Here is a 15293-nt window from a genome sequence, read left to right on the forward strand (position 1 = left end):
GTTAAAACGCAGTAAACGCCGAGGTTTTGCTTCGCCTTGGCCGAGCGTCCAAATGAATCCTGTAAACGCACTGCCCGAAACCGCACTTTTTTGAAACCTGGTCCCAGAGTGGAAAAATCTGAAACCGTAGCCCTTTTGAATTTGTTTGGACAGTGAAACAGCACATCCTACTTGCGTATCGATGATGTCATCGCCACACCTCAGCTGCCCTGGACTTGACACTTATAGTGTTGCCTAACAATACTAGTTTTCATACATGACATTACCTACGATTACACTCCGTAGGATAAATATCACAACTGGTGCTGCGCAGCACCGATAGCTTATGACTTGGTGGACTGAACACTGTTTTTCCCAGTGTTTTTTATGCATTCTAGCTACTAGTCCAGTGGACAGAAAGGTGAAGCCGGAAATGTTGAGAACACCAAAGTTTTATGATGGAAATATATAGTATGGGTTCCCAGCATGCAGAAACTGCTGGATGCTAATTTGCATATGTTGGGCAATTTGTGTAATTGAGCTAATTAGCATAAATTAGCATAATCACCTATATTGATCATATTATAAGAGCTGCTTAGCCAAAATGGACCATGTTAGTATGTTTTTAGGGGTTACTAGAGATGCTGAGTCCATATCTGACATTTTCAAGATTCAAAATCACTATTTAAACTTGGTTTGGTCACGTTTTTACTCTCATTAAGGATACAAGGAAGTTTATTGTCACATGCATATAGTTACTGGAAGTAAGAAATGCAGTAAAATTATGTCTGGTGTCAGCCTATTTGTGCATTTATGGGGGCAGTGTGGGGCAGTGTGCAGCAAGTATGTAGAGGAGGCTTACTGTAGCAAGCAGTGTGCTGTATGTATGTGAGGTGATGACAGTGATGATGTAAGTGTGTGTGTGTGTTGGGGATGGGGGTGGGGTGGGGTGGGCAGAACGGCTAGGCAATCAAGGACATGGGTAGATGGAGGAGAAATCAAAAAGAATAAATAAAAAGTTCTATGGAGATGTGCAAAAGTTGGAGAAAGTCAGATGTGTGTGTGTGTGTGTGTGTGTGTTTTGACGTGTGATGAAATAAGAAAATAAATAAAAGGTCTGTATCATAGGGAGAGGGATGTAAAAGTGCTAAAAGTCTTGTAGGTGTATGTGTATGTGTGTGTGGGGGGGGTCATGAGTGCTGAGGAGTGAATGAGTGCTAAGTCAGTATAGTGTGAGTTCAGAGTTGGGAAATGTTTGAGAATGCTGAGGAGTGAATGTGTGCAAAGTCAGTATAGTGAGAGTTCAGAGTTCGGATGGCCTGGGGATAAAAACTTCTGAGTCTCTCAGTTCTGGCTTTGTGACTACAAGACCAAATTTCCCTCACGGGATCAAAAGGTGTATATACATAGGCGTCTTCTTGATTTCAGCGGTAGGAATAATCCATTGTTAGGATGAGAAGAGTCCTTCAGAATCGTTTGGGCTCTTAGGAGTACTCTTCTGGAATAGATATCTTGTAGAGCAGGGAGTCGAGTTCTTATAGTACGTTCAGCTGAGCGCACTACTCTCTGCAGAGTACTACAATCTCTAACTGTGGAGTTCCCATACCAGGTGATGATGCTACCAGTTAGAACACTCTCAACCACTGAAGTGTAGAAGGCCTTCATGATGGATGTAGAAACTTTGAATTTCCTTAGCTGTGAAGGAAGTAGAGTCGTTGTCTGGACTTCTTCAGAACATATTGAGTGTTAACAGTCCATGTTAAGTCTTCAGTAATGTGGACACCAAGGTATTTAAAACTTGTGACTCTCTCTACAGGTTGCCCGCTGATCATTAGTGGGGTGTAACTGTAGTTCTGCTGCTGCCTTCTGTAATCCACTACCATTTCCTTGGTTTTATTGATATTCAGTGTCAAGCTGTTAGATTGACACCACTGTGCCCCCTCATCAACCTGATCCAAGTAGAGCTGTTCATTGTTGTTACTAATCAGGCCCAAGATCACTGTGTCATCTGCAAACTTGATGATGGAGGTATGACTACTGTTGGCTTTGCAGTCATGTGTGTAGATGTTGTACAGCAGTGGACTTAAAACACAGCCTTGGGGAGCACCAGTGCTGATGGTTAATGAGTCAGATGTCAGACCCCCCACTCTAACCACTTGTGAACGGTTGGTGAGGAAGTCAAATATCCAGTGACACAGGGTGGTGTTCAGTCCTAAGGCCTTCATCTTTGTGACCAAGGTGAGAGGTACTATCGTGTTGAATGCTGAACAATGTCAATGAACAGCATCCTCACATAATTCCCATTCCCCTCCTCCAGGTGAGTTAAGGTGGTGTGCATGAGGTTTGAGATGGCATCCTCTGTAGACCTGTTGGCTCTGTAAGCAAATTGGAGGGGGTCGAAGGAGGCAGGGAGGGATGAGCAGGTAATGTTTTTCACAAACTTCTCAAAACACTTCATCATTGTAGACGTCAGGGCTACTGGGCGGTAGTCATTCAGACATGATGGACTTTTGTTTTTCGGTACAAGCTGATTTTGCAGAGTTTTTGGGGGTGATTTTTGGAGGATAAAAATGTTCAGTGTTTAGGAATAATTTGGATCCTCAAGTTATTTCTGAATTCCACAATCATTTTGGAAATAGCTATTCACTGGCCCTCTGCTGTGACTCACAATTGAGTAACAAAGGGAAGAACTAGCCTCTACTACTCCTCATTGTCCTCATCCGTTGTCCTGTCGCCATCTTCTCCAGACTCTTCATCCCTGTCCTTCTGCTGTTTTTGCTGTGTAAATATATTGCCACATGTAACATCACTGCCTTTGCAGAAACAATAATTAGTACAGGCCAGGCCTGCAGCTGCACAGCTGCACTTTCCAGATACATGTATACACAGTTTTAACTCAGCTTTGCAGTTACAGCTGATAACATCTAACAAATCAGGAGGAGCAACAGGACTTGAATCGAGGGTGGGCAAGTTCCTCTCCTTTCTTCATACCTGTCTTCTAACTCCCTCCAAACATGGTTATATCCACAGCCGGTGGATCAGGACGGTCTGCTGCTTTCCAAAGCAGCACCTGTAGATGGGCACGTTTTCATGGAGGAGCAAGTTGCGTTCTGTAGGAGACAGTGTCTTCAGTGCTGGAGGAGCCGGGAGTGGGAGACCTCACCGCCAGGGATGAATTACTGCACGGGCCTACCGGGCCGGCCCAGGGGCCCAAGGGTTCAGGGAGCCCTGAAGCCCAAGCCTTCGCATGAAATTATTGCCTCAATATCAATACATCAGGATGTAGGCTATGAATATGATTGAATTTAGTATTGGCCATTTCCAAAATGCACCAGAATACAGGAAATCACATCAAACAAATTAAAACAATTCTGAGGAAGGACCTCCAAACCCCCCTTCCACATATGCGACAATTAATGGGGGGCCCTTAATACATCTGGGCCCAGGGGCCCGAAAGTTCATAATCCTTCCATGCTCACTGCTAGGTGGAGGCCCAAGCAAAAGGATCCGAAGAAAACCCTTGTAAGGGGTACTAAAAAGCTTACAGAGGCCTTCAGTAGAAGCCGCAGAAGGAGATCAGCCGTCGCCTGGACCTAGCTACGGGAGAAATGCTTGCCTGAAGAGGGTTTTGATGCAGTGGCCACGGCGGAGAAGGACTTCACGCCGACTGGGAGAGCGGTCTGAGGAAAAAAAATAAGGTAGTGACGCTGGCCTGGGCGCTTACTTCACCGAGAGAAGACCTTGAGCCCCTGCCCCGCCCGGACAGCTTTAGGCTGGAGTTGGCGGTGGCCCTGGCTTCTTGAGCAGAGCAGAGGTGGAGCGGCAAGGAGGTGGTGCCTTGAGGATGGACGGTTGGCGGAGCCTGTTCGAGTCGGCCTGTTCGCCGGTGCTCTTTAGAAAAATAAGGGGGAAAAAAGTTTGTTGTGTGAAATCCAATGGCACGAGCCAGAGAGAAGGTCTAGGCCTTGGCGCGATCGTGGTGGTGTGGAGTGGCCGAAACAGCGGAGGACAGCTCTGCGACAAGGCAGCAGAGGAGGGACGCCAACGTCGGTAGCTGTAGCTGCGCTTGGCGTGGTCCGGCTTCGCGAAGGAACTGGAGTCTGCTGCCCGACTGGCGACGCACGGAGTGGAGCATCGGAGGTGCAGTGCCAGTTATGGTGCTCAGCGCCAGGGAGTCTGTGGCAGTGGAGGCTAGGCCCCGCCAGGTGTTGGAGGAACGTTGCGGTGGTGCACACTGTGAAAGTGCGACCTGAGGGCGTTCTCTGAAGGGAGCTGGGGTCGAGAGGCGACAGACCAGGTGACTGCCAACACGCCCCACATTGGGGCGCTGGTGGTTGTGGTTCCCCAGGGTGAGTAGGGCTCTTGCGGCGTGTGCACCCCACCTGCTGTGTGGCAGCGCCAGAGACTAATTGCTGGACTGAATGTGGGAACGCCAGCGTGCTGGACTGTGATTCCCACAATGTTTCGCGCTGGGGATTCTGGGAGAACTGAATGATCATCTCAAAACATACCAATGTTTCCCAAAAGGCTTGTCCAAGGAGAACAGTATTACCTTAAACACACATGAGGAAACTGAACAGTCCAATCAGTAGACTAGGATAAGCTAGCCAACTATGCTACTTTGTTTACAATATTTCCAGGCTTCAACCAGACAGCTGTTAGATTTTAGTGGTTTTCTGTATGTCATTCTTTTGGTTCTTTGTTTAATACTGCAGAAACTGCGGGGACAGGATGTTTATTGTAAGCAGACAGAATGTTGTCATCTTACAATAGCAAATGGTGTACCTAACTAATTGTTAGCCCACAAGACGTCTTAATTGAATAAGGCTATATCACTGCCTGTTTCCCCCCCCTCCAATTTGACCCCAGACGTGAATGTATATTCTGGTAATATAATTATCTAGGAGTTTCCCAGATCATGGCTTCAGTTTCTTACCTTGGCTTCACCTTGCAACACTGCTGTGCTGTGCGTACAACAGGGTTACCAGAACTCTGTTGTTACATCCAGAATAAACAACTATTCTTTCGCAAGCCAGCCTCAAGTTTTACCTGCTCTTAACTACACTGGAATCTACTCGGTCAACTGTGTCTCCATTTGGAATTAAGGAGACAATTTTGGTAGCATTCTTCACAGCTGAATGTGGTAGAGTTGTAATAGAAATAGTAGGCCTAAGCTATAGGCTAATCTGCATAAAGTGTGCGGTCATAAATATCAGACATTCAGTATTCTTTTTTTTTTTTATATCAGGATATAAAATAATACAGATATATTACATTGTAATCCTCTGGTGCTCTAAGGTAGGCTATTGAAGTAACCCTTAAAAACATACTAACATTGTCCATTTTGGCCAAGCAGCTCTTATAATATGATCAATATAGGCTATTATGCTAATTTATGCTAATTAGCTCAATTACACAAATTGGCCAACATATGCAAATTAGCATCCGGCAGTTTCTGCATGCTGGGAACCCATACTATATATTTCCATCATAAAACTTTGGTGTACTCAACATTTCCGGGTCCACAATGGGGCTCTATGGGCTGTCCACTGGACTATACTGTCAGTGACGAGAGATAACTTAAGTTATTAGGGAAGTGCGGTGTAAGTTTACATTCATTTGTGCGTAGTGCCGGTGTCATTCATTTATTTTACATGTCTTACAACATAAATAAATGCATTCATAGTGAAGTCAGATATGAGTATACAAAGACGCTTAGAAGTCATGTTAAGCCTATAGATGCACACTAAATGCGAATGCACGATTTGATGCAAGCAAAAGTATCGACTGTTACTAACAAAGGTATTATAGCACTATTATAAATGTGGTGACGGAATAGCCTAGAACTTGGGTACGCCTAGTCTTTGCACTTACGGTGATAACCAAAACTAATGTGAATCGCGGACTATCCTACAACCAAAGAAAGTAAAGGAGATTATTTTTACCTGCGTTAGCCAAATAAAGGATGGGACTGCACCCTTCACAAACCGTAAAAATTAAGTTTTATTAGTTTTACAGTTGACTACAGTTAACAGTTCACTATAAGTCCACACAAACAATTCTGGTTTCCTTGCACTAGCCAGTTTTGTCGTAGCCTACTCTGTCTGTTGTATGGCCTACACAGCGCGCAAGCTTTGGTCTATTTCTGTAACAAACAGTGCCACCTATAGGCCTGGGATATGAAGTAACGTGTTGAGTCGTGTTGAGATGGATCCGTTTGGACGCAAATATTCTTAATACGGTTCCAGGAAGACGGAGGGAAAAAAGCTTGGTTTGGTACGTGTGGACTAAGCCTAATTAACTACAGTTCCTGGATCACTGTTTGTATACTTTTATTACTTTTTCTGCTGTTAGTGCATGTTGTGTGTGATGTCTGTATGCTACTGAGACCTTGAATTTCCCCTTGGGGATCAATAAAGTATCTATCTATCTATCTATCTATCTATCTAGTTGTATGGACAAACATAACATTGACACAGCAGTGTTATATGCTTCAAATTCTTGATCCTCCAACAATGAATGAACATATTGTAAAGTCTTCAAACTAGGGATGGGCAAAAAATTGATTTAAATAAAGTTTTTTTTTAATTTAAATCGATTTGTTATTATAAAAAATGATTTTCTTTTTAAATTCAATCACTGAAAAATTATCTGGCATAGGCTATGTCCAATGTCTCTAAATGATCTGGCATAGGGGTGTGTGTGTGTGTGTGTGTGTGCCAGGGGTGAAAGTAGTTTTTATTTCTTGGTGGTACTATGATATATAGTTATAATGCGCGCCCAGAGCGCACGCCGAAAATTTCACTTAGCCTAATTATTTATTTATTTGTTTATTTACTGTATTATAGTCTACTTATCAAGCATTCACTAGGACTTCTTATCACTCTAGTATCACTCTTTAACCCACCTGCATCTGTTTTTGATTATGAATAAATTGCAAACACTTAATTTCAACATTTATTTATTTATTTAACCTAGTTACTCTGCTCGCTCCCACTTCCAATCAATTTTTTTTTATATAGGCTACTGTATATCATGAAACACGTTTCTTTGAGTCATCACTTCTGCTAAAACACTTTTCATTTTGGGCAAAGATCTTTCCGTACCGACTGTCTGTCTCCTGTCTCTCCGTAAACACTGCATAAAACCAGAATAGGCTTTGAAACATCAACATAATTTTCTTTAGCCTGTATGTTTTTTATTTGGGAGACTTTCCAAGAAATCCGTCTGCTAAAACACTTTGGATACCAGTGCACGTTGGCGCAATTATAGCTTGCTTATAGCTTGCTCTGTCCAGCTGCACGGGAGGTTTAGACACAATTCAGATACAGTTCAGAAGCGATGTATATGAAATATATTTTGGGGAAACGTGTTGCTTCTGGTAATTTGGCGTTAGCAGTTGTGTTGTCATGCTGAAAGTGCTATATTTTTCAGAGACAGTATAGTTTTCTTTCCGGTACGGCGTACCCTCTCCAAATATTTTAGTGGTACTCCGTACCGGCCAGTACCGGCTTACTTTCACCCCTGGTGTGTGCGTACTGTATATAGCATAGGCTATGTCCAATGTCTCTAAATGATCTGGTATAGGTGTGTGTGTGTATGTGTGTACAGCATAGGCTATGTCCAATGTCTCTAAACTTTATCCAGCTGCCGATAGGCAGCAAACATAACAGGATCTGATGTCAAAAGTACTCATTAGTGAGGTCATCCATAAGCATAGAGGCTTATGGTCTGTTCATGCCACCTAGGAATATCAGGGACCGCCCCTGTGATGCCGTTGTTTTTCCCACTGTGAGGGGTCATGAATGTGTGAAAAACATGGATGCCACAACAAAGGTTAAAGCATACGCTCACTTATCTTAAATAATCAACTGAATTTGCTTAAAGATATGGTGTGAGACGCTTGTGAAAGAAGGATATTCAAATTTCTATCCACATAACACAGCACTGAATGCTATGCGAGGTACTGGTTGATGTTGCCGTGGCACTCACTTTAGGTCGCTGGCCAACATCACTCAAGAAGCTTGCCCACAGGTCATCTTCCTTCTTCTTCTGGTCAGCCTTGGGTTCAGGCTCGGCAGAGGTCTCCTCTTCGACCTGCTCTGCTTTGTCCTCCTGCTGCTTTACACCATCTTCCTCTTCACCTTCAAGCTTCAGTCCAATTTTCTTCCTCTTCCTTTGTTTAGAGAAGAGAAAGAGCATTACTTTTTTTACAGCTACAGTATGTACAGTATGCAGCTATTAATTTAGCAGGCAACCGTCCCCACTGTGATGTTTAGTTAATCATTATCTGCTGAGCCGCTGATATGCTGGGAAAGACTTCATAAAAAGATTTCATAACAGTGAATCATACAAAAAGCAGTAGGCTACTAAGTACTAGAGGACAGACAAATTAAGCATACATGAATGAAAGTTCACATAGTGGTTATGAAAGCAATTAATAAATCAAACAACTGTTGTAATGCAATGCAATGTACAACAACATAAACTGAAATTTAAATACAGAAACATGATCAAGTCACTTGCATAAGCAACAGTCAGGAAAAAAAATGTCCCAAGAACAGGTCTGCCTGTTACATCCACAAGAACAAAATAGAAAGTATCCTACTAAAGCCAGACCATTGATATTGTTTCGAACAACACACAATGACTGGTTGACACACCTCTTCAAGCAACCTTTGTATACTTTATTATGTACAGTCAGAGAGGTTTGGAGCCAGTGTTTACCTCGCTGTGATATCTTTGCCTTTCTTCTTCTTCTTTTTCATGCCCTTGCTTTGTGGTTCACCTTGGCCCTCCCCATCCAAACCTTCCTCTGGCACACACTCATTCAAATCGTCTTCACTCAAATTGTCATCTGCCAATCAGAACATCCACAGCAGAATGCAACACATTAACATAATTTCAGACAACGTTTCAGTCTGATATAAATGAACAGGTCCTCCAAGGACAAGAACCTGGAATTGTTAGTAACCAAAGAGTGCTAACAACAAAGCAACTACATGCCTTCCATCATTCAAACACAGAACGATACAAAATCAAAAGTAGTCATAAATAGCAAAAACATGAAGGAGTGAAAACGGAGTTTCGTTTTGACACTTCAGGTTATAGGGAATTTCGATTTAGCTTAACGGATGATACCGCTGTTGCACATCCTAGTTTCATCATGCTTTTGAATGATTAGCCTGCTACGCTAACTAACCTTAGCTACCTATGTTGCTGGGTTGACTGAGCAATTCCAACTTTTCACGTTCCACTTACCAGATGGGACATAATCTTCATCCTCATTTGACGAATAGTCATCAGAATCATAGTCTGAGTAGTTCATCATTTTTTTGGAACTATTTGCAACCTAAAACAACAAAAGAGCTACCCAACGCCAGGAAATTCTGATAATGAGATGCGTGGGAATAGAAGCCTACGTTACAGCTTTTACAGTACAACGAGAGTGAAACTAACAACTATAAAGTAACTGGCGTAACATCAAATATTTAAGTATCTTACTTGTATTTCTTTTAAATGCAGTTTTTAAATCTGTGTTATGCGCCACTTGCACACATCAGACTAGCATGCGACCGTCAGCAACCATAGACAGTCAGCAACCCATGTTCATGCGTCTCGCGTAAAGGTACGGAAAGTCCAATGGTACAAACTTCTCTGAGAGATCACCCCGCCCATAAACTCTATAATACAGAATTATTCATCACAAAATAAATCCAGCAACATTTTTGGATGCGTACTGAAGATTTTATTTTCTTGAGAAATAATGAATAGCTTTGAATGTAGCACTAGACTAGATGGAGTTTTGTCTTATGATCTCTTATGAGTTGAGCTCACACGGTCACTTGGACGACATGACGTCAAAGCTCAAGTTTGTGTTTATGAAGTGCTAGCTCGCGAGCTTGTGTTAGCTAATTGCTACATGGGAGTAACGTTACTGGCTGTCAAACAACAAACCCACATCGATTTTCTCATGGTGGTACTTGGATTCTCGCGTTTTCCCTCATGTTTGTCGTGTCCTGTCGATAAGAGATGCAGAGTGGGCATACCGATATAGGGTTTGTGCAGCAAATTCTCAGTTTGAATTTGGTTCCAAGAAAACATGGCTACAATTGCGCCAACGATACATCGCTGTGCGACTTTTCAGGTGAGTAGCTAGTTAGCTTCTTTTAGCCAACCAGTCACACCAGTTCATGTAACGTTGAATTGTTTCCCGACAACTTTGGTGTTACGTTTCAGCAATGGGTCGCATTGGGGATTAGTGTTTGTTCAGTGTTGTAGATGTATGAACTGTTGGCCACTTTGATCGCATTTGTGTTCGTGCGCTAACGTTAGCTATGTAACGTGAGCTAGCGATAGCTCGCCAACAAACATCTAGATGGAGCATGGAGACATGTCATTTTAGTCGGCTAATGTTGCCTGTCCAAGACTTATCTATACATAACCCCACCCAAGAAACTGACGAAATAGTGGTATCGATTGTATTTATTTGGATGTTGCGACTGTGAGGTAGTTGGTTGGTAAACAAGGCTACCAAGCTGCCTTAACGTTATTCATTGCTGGTTTCGCGTTTACTATTTAACCTGGCTACAACTCTAAACTTAAATCACCGTAAAGGCCCGATTTAGTCAGTTAACGGTAATGGCAGTAACTTGGGGTACAGGCAACGTAAACTACAAAGAGTTTCCCGTATCCGTAAAGCTGATAACGTTATTTGTCTGGGCAGTAACATTCAGTCACTGTCATTCTCACCATTTTCACAGTAGCAGCTACTGTTTTCACTCAGGAAAAGTACAAATAACGACTAAACGGCCTTAGAAAGGGGGGGGGGCATGCATTGTTCGTGAGATTTTTACATAAACGGGCTCTGTAATCATTTTAAACTCCTGGATTTGAGGTCACAAACGTTCAGGTTTGCATAATAAGTATTAACTGACTGTTTTCCACAGGATGTCAAAAGTCCGTCCAATGCATACACACACAAGGCTTATATTAGATTTCGATGAATAGTGTTATGTTGCATAAGATCACGTTTTACTTAATTTTTGTTAGACCTTAGTTCTGTTGGGTGCTGGCCATGTGCAAAAGGTTCAGATGGTCCTGCACAGGGTAAATAATTCATGAGTCAGTCACCAGATCAGTGTGACATCAACATATCCTTTGTCTGACCTTAGTTGTAAGGTTGCTGTAAAATTGACAATGTAATGTTTCTTTGCCAGTGCTTTGCAGAATTGCAGATGATGCACTTTGTTGTTTGTGGCACAAATCCCTTAGTGAGGTTTATGCCCTGCTGTCTAGCTCCACTACACCCCTGTGTCAATGACGGTTTGTTGGAATTGTAAGGTTTATGTCAGTGGGGTGAAGGCTTTAAAAAAGCCTAGCCTAGATCTTCTCTCCTTTTTTATTTCACCTCCCCTTAGATTCATTTTTTGTCTCTTATTATCCCCATTCTTTATTCTCACTCATCACTTTCATTATTCAATTCTCAACTTCTCACTCAACCTTTTTCCTTTCTCTTCTCTCTCTCTCTCTCTCTCCCCCCCTTTCCCTCTCCCTTTGCTCTAACAGAGATGTGGTATGGCGTGTTCCTGTGGACCGCCGTCTCCTCGCTGATGTTCCACCTGCCGGCGGCCCTTTTGGCCATCTTCACACTGCGGCAGCACAAGATGGCGCGCTTCATGCCCATCGCCATCGTGCTCATGGGTGTCCTGGGCCCCCTCACCGGCGGCGTCCTCACCAGTGAGTTGCACACACATCCGTCCTTTCCCAACAATTTGCAGACTTTCACCCTCATTAGGTTGACTTTTGGTCCTCGTGGTATGGTGTTCATATTTTTATGAATGCATGCCGTTATTCAAAGTGTATGGCTTTCTTAGCCAGAATTTATAAATGTAAAACTTTGAAATGTAAGTTGTTTGGCATTTGTAGTAGTAGGTAAGATGTAGCCTACTAAAGTTCTAAAGTGTCCGCTTGATTTCCAGATACCATAGGTCAGTTGCAGGGAATGCTAGTAATCTCTATTTCCTTAGCACATTCATAGACACTCCAGGAGGCCTTTTCTTCCAAATGGGCTTGTTCATTCTTGTCCAGTTTTAAAGCAAGGCATTTTTGAAAGCAAGGCATCTTTGTCTCCAGATAGTGTACGTAGAATGCAGATTTACAAATGGCTGGCTAGTTCACATTAAGCTTTTATTTCAAGCCCAGAGTGTGCTCATAAAATATTCACTGCCTTTTATGTCCAGTGTAGTTCACAGCAAAGCTAGCAGGAGCCTTAACCATGAACCCTAAATTCACTTTTGCAGTGTACTTGGAGCACAAGCTTGTTTGTCTTGACTTTTCTGTAAGCACTCAGATATACATGGATAAATTCACAGGTGTTGCATAATGATTTTTCAGACAGATTATAATTTTTCTTTAAACATTAAAGGTAATTATCCTAAATGAGGCTCTTGACTCTAAAAATAAATCTCCATTCCATCCATTTGGTGTCAGGCTATTAATGTTGCAAGCTTGGAAACATGTTGGTCATTTTGGCCACTACTTATTTTTGGTAAATTAATCCAGTTACGTATACATCTAATATTGTTATGTGAACCATTTCTGAGAGAGGTCAGGATTAAATTGTGTGTGTGTCTCCTCACAGGTGCGGCGATAGCAGGGGTGTATAAGGCGGCGGGGAAGAGGATGATCTCTCTGGAGGCGTTGGTCTTCGGCGTGGGCCAGTCCTTCTGCGTGGTCATCATCTCCTTCCTCAGAGTCCTGGCCACTCTGTAGCACGAGGCCCCTGGCACACACCACGTGTCTCCATGCTGGATGGACAGAACGAGCGAAAGAAAGCAGGGAAGAGAGAACGAGAGACGATATGCAATCAGTGTTCACTCACAGAGAGGACACCTTATGCAAGACTCAGCTGTACCCTCTTCAGAGGCCTTATATCCCCCAGGTGAAGAGCTGAGAAATCTTTAGTTTCTTTGACATCATTCCTTCTATAAGGTGACATGGTGGGGCTTTTGTTTTCCAGGGGTTGTATTTAGGAAAGTGGTTAGACACTTAGGGATTGCTGCCAGGTTTTGTAACTAAACAAAGGTGGTGTGAAGAGGAGAGCAGTCAGGGGCAGGTGACCTCTTGTTCAGGTGTGGATGGAGATGTCTTGCACACGATCCACTTTATTTGAAAGTAGAACATTCCAGACTCGAGAGAGGGCAGATGTTCTGAAGCCTTTTTAATATGAGCGGCACTTAACGGGAGCATCTCTGTGCTATTTGAACTGAATCCTTGCCCTTCCCTTAGTAGTTTTGTATTGAAAATGGCGTCACTATCGTACAGAATGTATACAGCAGCTCTGTGATATGGTACCGGACCGATTGAGTTCATGATACTGGAGTTCAGCATTGATTTCATTCCATCTTTAAGCCTTTTTCGTCTAATCTTTCATGTGCTCAACACCGTCAATCATGTTACAACCAGACAAATGTGTGTGAAATGACCTGTACATACTAAAACCCATTCCAGCTTTCTAATGAAGGGGGTAAAGTGTGTGTGTGTGTGTGTGTGTGTGTGTGTGTGTGTGTGTGTGTGTGCGCATGTGCACGTGTGCTCAGCCAGAAACTGACCAAGAGCCAGAAGAACTAAAGTAGCTCAGTCTCATCTTGGAGAGGAAATCAAATATATCTCATTGTGAAGGTGCAGGCAGGACGGCTATGTAATTCCCCTTGAGTGAGTCAGGAACAATTCGTATTTAATCTAAAGACTTTTAGAAATCCTGTTAGGATTTCTGTAGTCTCAGGCTTTTACATTGTGTTCTTTGAAAAGCAACTTGGCCTCACTTTGTACCATAACAATGCAATGTCCTTTCCTTTTTACCTGACTAAATTTGGGCCTTCTTTATTTTGTACAGCATCTCATAATTGATCATGATAATGTTGTCTCATAATGTTTGCTATGCTCAAAAAAACACACACACATGTGCTGACCTCACTCCATACGCCTACATGAATGTGAATCAGATTTCTTTAATCCTGTAGTTACTAAGCTTTCTTAAACCTTTACCAAAGAGATCTTAACATATTGTACAGATCATTTATTTCTCAGTGGTTCTTTTCTGTCTTGCGTTTTTTTTTTTTTTTTTGGAAAGGGGTGGGGCATTGCTGCAGTAGATGCTTTGATAACCGTGCTGATCATGCGGACTGATTGATTAATAGCTAAACAGTTTCGGACTTCTCCCAACTCCTTGGGAACACTACACTGAATTTGCATCTTCTACTCTCATTCGGGTTGACGATGTGAAAAGACATATTCAGATATTTGCAACATGATAAGAGAAGAGATGCTACTTTGGTCTCATTTCCGAGTAATATGTTCATTACCCAGAATTCCCCGGTGAGTTGAGTAAGCACTTGGTCAGCTCAGCCATAATGTGAAACATTCAGGATTTGCTTGATCTCCCTCTTGGGGGATTTTGGGGGGGGGGGTGTCACAATGTTTCACAATCTCCTTAAACAGGCCTCAGGAAGCTATTTTTGTGCGGATATTTTCAAAAGGAAAAAGGGGGTGTTTGTTGTTGGTAACCTCTCCTGTACGGAGCTTTTCAGTAGGTAAGCAGACTAACTGAAGTGGCCATGAAGATTCTGGCAAGCAGAACTCACTGAAAGCAATGCATTGCAAAACTGGGCCTATGGTCTCTTAATTCCAGAAATATATTTATTTTTCTAAAGGTATTTTATCATCCCTTATAAATTGTTGAAAGGCTTAACAGTACTGTTGAACATTTTTTGATTGTTTTGGGAATTGCCATGTTTAGTGGAAAACATGATTTTACTGTTATTTAACATGATGTGGGTGTTCTTTTCTTCTTTTTTTTTTTCTAGGTAAGGTTGATTTTATTACTGTAAATTAAGTGCCAATTGTTAATATTTTCATGTAATAAAATGTTTCAGATTATATATATCTTATGCCTTTGCGTCTTATAATTCTGTTCTATTCTACTAGATTCGCATGTAGGTGCACTTCATTCAGCTGTTTTATGAAGCAACGATTTACCTCAGGATTAAGCAGTGACATTGGGTGTGCCACACCCTTGTGTGTGTGTGTGTGTGTGTGATGGAGGGAGAATGAACACTCCACTGAATATTACACAGTATTGTGTGTGGTAGGGGAAGCTTATCGACAGGTTCCTGGCTGGGTGGATCTTCGCTTAGTCGATGCTTTAATCTGCCTTCTGTTCACTCCATCTCCCATCACTCAACATGTCCATCCTCTCCCTCCCTCACACATGCGTGCGTGCACACACACACACACGCACACACAGATGGCAC

At 42.5% G+C, this 15293-nt stretch overlaps 2 protein-coding genes across 3 annotated transcripts in view; one reads left to right on the plus strand and one right to left on the minus strand.

Moving 5' to 3' along the window:
* Positions 1 to 9603, minus strand: part of cfdp1 (craniofacial development protein 1) — a 53754-nt gene extending 44151 nt beyond the window's left edge. The window contains exons 1-4 of one of the 2 annotated variants that reach the window (XM_048257190.1): positions 9484 to 9603; positions 9241 to 9368; positions 8707 to 8836; positions 7972 to 8155 (exon numbers count right to left, since the gene is read on the minus strand). In XM_048257190.1, the coding sequence (XP_048113147.1) occupies positions 7972 to 8155; positions 8707 to 8836; positions 9241 to 9310 (384 nt within the window). In that variant the 5' untranslated portion in view covers positions 9311 to 9368; positions 9484 to 9603. The remainder of the gene's footprint in view (positions 1 to 7971; positions 8156 to 8706; positions 8837 to 9240; positions 9369 to 9483) is intronic. The other variant, XM_048257191.1, reaches the window with a different exon arrangement.
* A 66-nt stretch (positions 9604 to 9669) lies between these two features.
* On the plus strand, positions 9670 to 14925 carry tmem170a (transmembrane protein 170A). Its single transcript, XM_048257192.1, has 3 exons — positions 9670 to 10126; positions 11548 to 11718; positions 12623 to 14925. Exons 1-3 carry the CDS (start codon positions 10012 to 10014, stop codon positions 12751 to 12753), a joined length of 417 nt encoding a protein of 138 aa, XP_048113149.1. The 5' UTR covers positions 9670 to 10011; the 3' UTR covers positions 12754 to 14925.
* Positions 14926 to 15293: the final 368 nt, after the last annotated feature.

Source organism: Alosa alosa, chromosome 11 (genome assembly GCF_017589495.1).
Source record: "Alosa alosa isolate M-15738 ecotype Scorff River chromosome 11, AALO_Geno_1.1, whole genome shotgun sequence".
NCBI classification, from domain to species: domain Eukaryota; kingdom Metazoa; phylum Chordata; class Actinopteri; order Clupeiformes; family Clupeidae; genus Alosa; species Alosa alosa.

Bases quoted from the DNA above. Each gene is read 5' to 3' on its own strand.
- tmem170a (XM_048257192.1), top strand. From the start codon at position 10,012: ATGCAGAGTGGGCATACCGATATAGGGTTTGTGCAGCAAATTCTCAGT. The intron at 10,127-11,547 runs GTGAGTAGCTAG...TTGCTCTAACAG, and splicing joins ATCGCTGTGCGACTTTTCAG to AGATGTGGTATGGCGTGTTC. The intron at 11,719-12,622 runs GTGAGTTGCACA...GTCTCCTCACAG, and splicing joins CACCGGCGGCGTCCTCACCA to GTGCGGCGATAGCAGGGGTG.